The 3,229-nt window shown below is 34.0% G+C and overlaps 1 protein-coding gene across 1 annotated transcript; it reads left to right on the forward strand.

Annotated features, from left to right (window-relative positions):
- Positions 1–1,581: 1,581 nt before the first annotated feature.
- Positions 1,582–2,386, forward strand: LOC112037520 (dirigent protein 11). Its single transcript, XM_024070359.2, has one exon. The coding sequence runs from the start codon at positions 1,674–1,676 to the stop codon at positions 2,253–2,255; it is 582 nt and encodes a 193-aa protein (XP_023926127.1). The 5' UTR covers positions 1,582–1,673; the 3' UTR covers positions 2,256–2,386.
- The last annotated feature ends 843 nt before the right edge of the window (positions 2,387–3,229 follow it).

The following is a 3,229-nucleotide window of genomic DNA, read 5'->3' on the forward strand; positions in this document are numbered from 1 at the left end:
GTTTTGGCCCTTAACGCAAGATGGATGCTACTCTTCCAAATCGGGTTATCACTTTCTGAAGAAGGAAGCAGAGTTTGAGGGTGGACACAATGAAGCTAGTCAGGAAAAGGAACTGTGGATGGTATTTGGGCATTACATCTTCTGAATAAGGTGAAGAATATGGTATGGAGGGCTTGCCGAAACTCACTACCTACCAAAACAAATTCGGTCGTCGGTCACACGATTATTGATTCGCCCATATCTGACCGTTGCCAAAATGATCTAGAATCTGTGATCCATGCATTATGGTCTTGCAGGGAGGTTGATGTCGTCTGGTTAGATGTGGAGCTGTGGAATTTTCGGTCAGGTATGCACTTTATGGATTTCGAAAGTCTGGTAGCATGGATATTGCAGGAAAACACAAGCCCAAAACTCTTTATTGTGACCATGTGGTCATTTTGGTATCAACGTAATCATGTTCGACTCCAACAGTCCAGCTGGTCGCTACACTTCCTAGCACAGGTTTCTAAGGATGATGTTCTTATTTATTTTTTTGAGAAACAAACACACACATAAATAAGGGAGACAGAATGATATTCTAACATAAAAGCATACCATAAAATTCATTTAAAAGCCATGATAATTAATTTCTCTAATTAAATTCAAACCAATAGTTTAATTGGAATTTAATTATTCTTAAAAAATATATATTATTAATTTGCAATTTATTTTTCAATGCAGCCAAGTGTTTGAATTCAGTTGGAGAATGTATTGTACCTAAACTATTATATCTAATTTTTTGGGTAAATTACACAAGCCTCCCTTGAGGTTTTTGAGAATACGTACGTTGAATGACACTTTATTCCAAACCTTAAGAAACATGTTTGATAGTAGTGAATAGGTATTGGTTTTCAAAATGATTTGAAAATTGTGATCTAAAAAGTGTAGTGAAAAAGTATATTTCAAGTTCTTATATTACCAAATTTTTTGAGCACTTAAAAAAAAATGTGTTTTTTATGTGTTGGCAACATCATGTGGTTCTCATGATTTTCAAAATAATTACAACAATGCTACTCAAAACTGTTACTTGATAATTAAAAATACTATTAAAGTGTTCTCAAACTACAGTACTCTAAATTGAAAATTGTGACTCAAAAAATCTTTGTTAAACAATGTTACCAAATATGTTTTTTTTTTTTTTTTTAGCTCACAATCTTCAGCACGTAAACACTATAAACTTTGGTGTAAAATTTGCTTCCAAACAAACCCTAACACTCTATTTGAGGTTGGAAAAAGTCAAAAAAATTGTTATTCTGTTAATCATAGACAGTAAGACACTATTCCAAATTTGGATAATATTTCTTTTATTAAATTCTAATCATGGTTAGTAAAACCTTTTTTGATTAAATATTACTCCTTAACGCCCCTCTGTGGTCAGGGGCGGTCAATATAATCCTTCAAATTTTAGAATATTCTATTATTCTGTTATTATTATCATTATTATTAGAATGTGTTGAATACTTGAATTAGAATGTGTTGAATTGATTTCTTCAAACCATAATAAAACATATATATATATATATAATACCATCTTTGCTCCGAACCAAGTCATTTGTAAACCTTCATAAAAAAAGAAAAAATAAAATCATTTGTAAACCTTTCAATTAAGAAGCAGCAACCCCAAAATCATCACCATGGCCAAGACCAAGACCCTGACCTTCCTCTTCATTCTCTTCACCATTTTCTCAATCTCAACCCTTACCACCACCGCCACAAAAAACCATCGCTTCGCAAGAGCCTTATCTCCAGCTAAACTAGGGATAAAGGCTGAGAAACTAAGCCACCTCCACTTCTACTTCCATGACACAATCAGTGGGAAAAATGTTTCGGCCGTGAGAGTTGCCGAGGCTCCAGGGACAAAGACATCACCCACAATATTCGGAGCTGTGAATGTGATTGATGACCCATTGACTATAAAGCCCGAACTGAGTTCCGAACGAGTGGGAAGTGCTCAAGGAATATTGGCTGCGGCTTCGCAAAGTGAATTCGCCTTTGCAACGACGTTTAACTTTGTTTTCACTTCAGGACAGTTCAATGGTAGTACTCTCAGTGTGTTAGGGCGCAATAGTATTTTCTCGAATATCAGGGAACTTCCTATTGTTGGTGGGACTGGGGTTTTTCGCTTCGCACGCGGGTACGCTCAGGCTCATACTTACTCGAGGGAGAACAATGGTAATGCTGTTGTGGAGTACAATGTTTATGTCTACCATTATTGATGTGTGTTTTCCACTTTTATTTGTGACAAACTTTAGTTATTAGCTTTTATTTCTTATTATTTTACTAAATTCGTTGAATTTAGTACTACAATATGAATTTGAGGGTTCAAAGTCCCCTCTCTCCTTTTGTTGGAAGAAACAAAATAAAATCTATTACATTAATTTCTTTATCTCGAGATTCAAGTAACAACTATATTATTTGTGGTGTTTCACGTGTGTGATTTGATCCTCATCTTTCTCCCTCCTACTATCCACTTATCTCAAAAAATAAAAATTTATACATCCCACAAATTATGAATTATAGCATAACACTATTTGATATATTTTTAATGGAAAGAATTTGGACTCAACTCTCTTTCTCCTATTTTCTTGTATGAAAAAAGAAGTCCTTAATTTAATATGTACATATACTACAAGTCATGAATAACAATAAAAAATTTCTTGACTTCCATTTTTTCTTTGGGCCCGTATTAAGTGTTGTAATGTTTATTGGAGCCAATCTATGTCAAGGATTGATTGTTTGTGAGTGTCAATCGATCCATTCGTGAAGTAACCCGTTATGAGGTTTGAAATGTTTATTGGAGCCAATCTACGAAGTTCACTTTTAAAAATTGGGAGTGATAGAGGTTTTTGAAATTTCCATGAGGCAGCCCTGGGGCATGAGCCCACTTCAATTAGAAGGGTTCAGAGTATTTGAGGATTAAAAGTGTGCAAACTTCTCATATTATTGTAGACTGTAGAGTTTTTGAATAAAACCTCATGGTATTAATGTAGAGTTTTTGAATGCTAATTTTGAGAGCTAACTTCTCATATTATTCTTACTAAAATATAAGATAAGAAATATTAAGAATAAATAAAAATAAGCTTCTAAATAGAAATAAAATAGTGGATATAAAGCCTAAGTTCAAGAAGTGGATAAAACAATAGTTGTCAGACTTATATTTATGGAAGGGCTATCCATAGGTCGGGTCGGC

This window comes from Quercus suber, unplaced genomic scaffold, assembly GCF_002906115.3.
Source record: "Quercus suber isolate HL8 unplaced genomic scaffold, Cork oak 2.0 scaffold_127, whole genome shotgun sequence".
Classification (NCBI taxonomy): Eukaryota; Viridiplantae; Streptophyta; class Magnoliopsida; order Fagales; family Fagaceae; genus Quercus; species Quercus suber.

Coding starts and splice junctions, on each gene's coding strand:
- LOC112037520 (XM_024070359.2), top strand. CDS start 1,674: ATGGCCAAGACCAAGACCCTGACCTTCCTCTTCATTCTCTTCACCATT.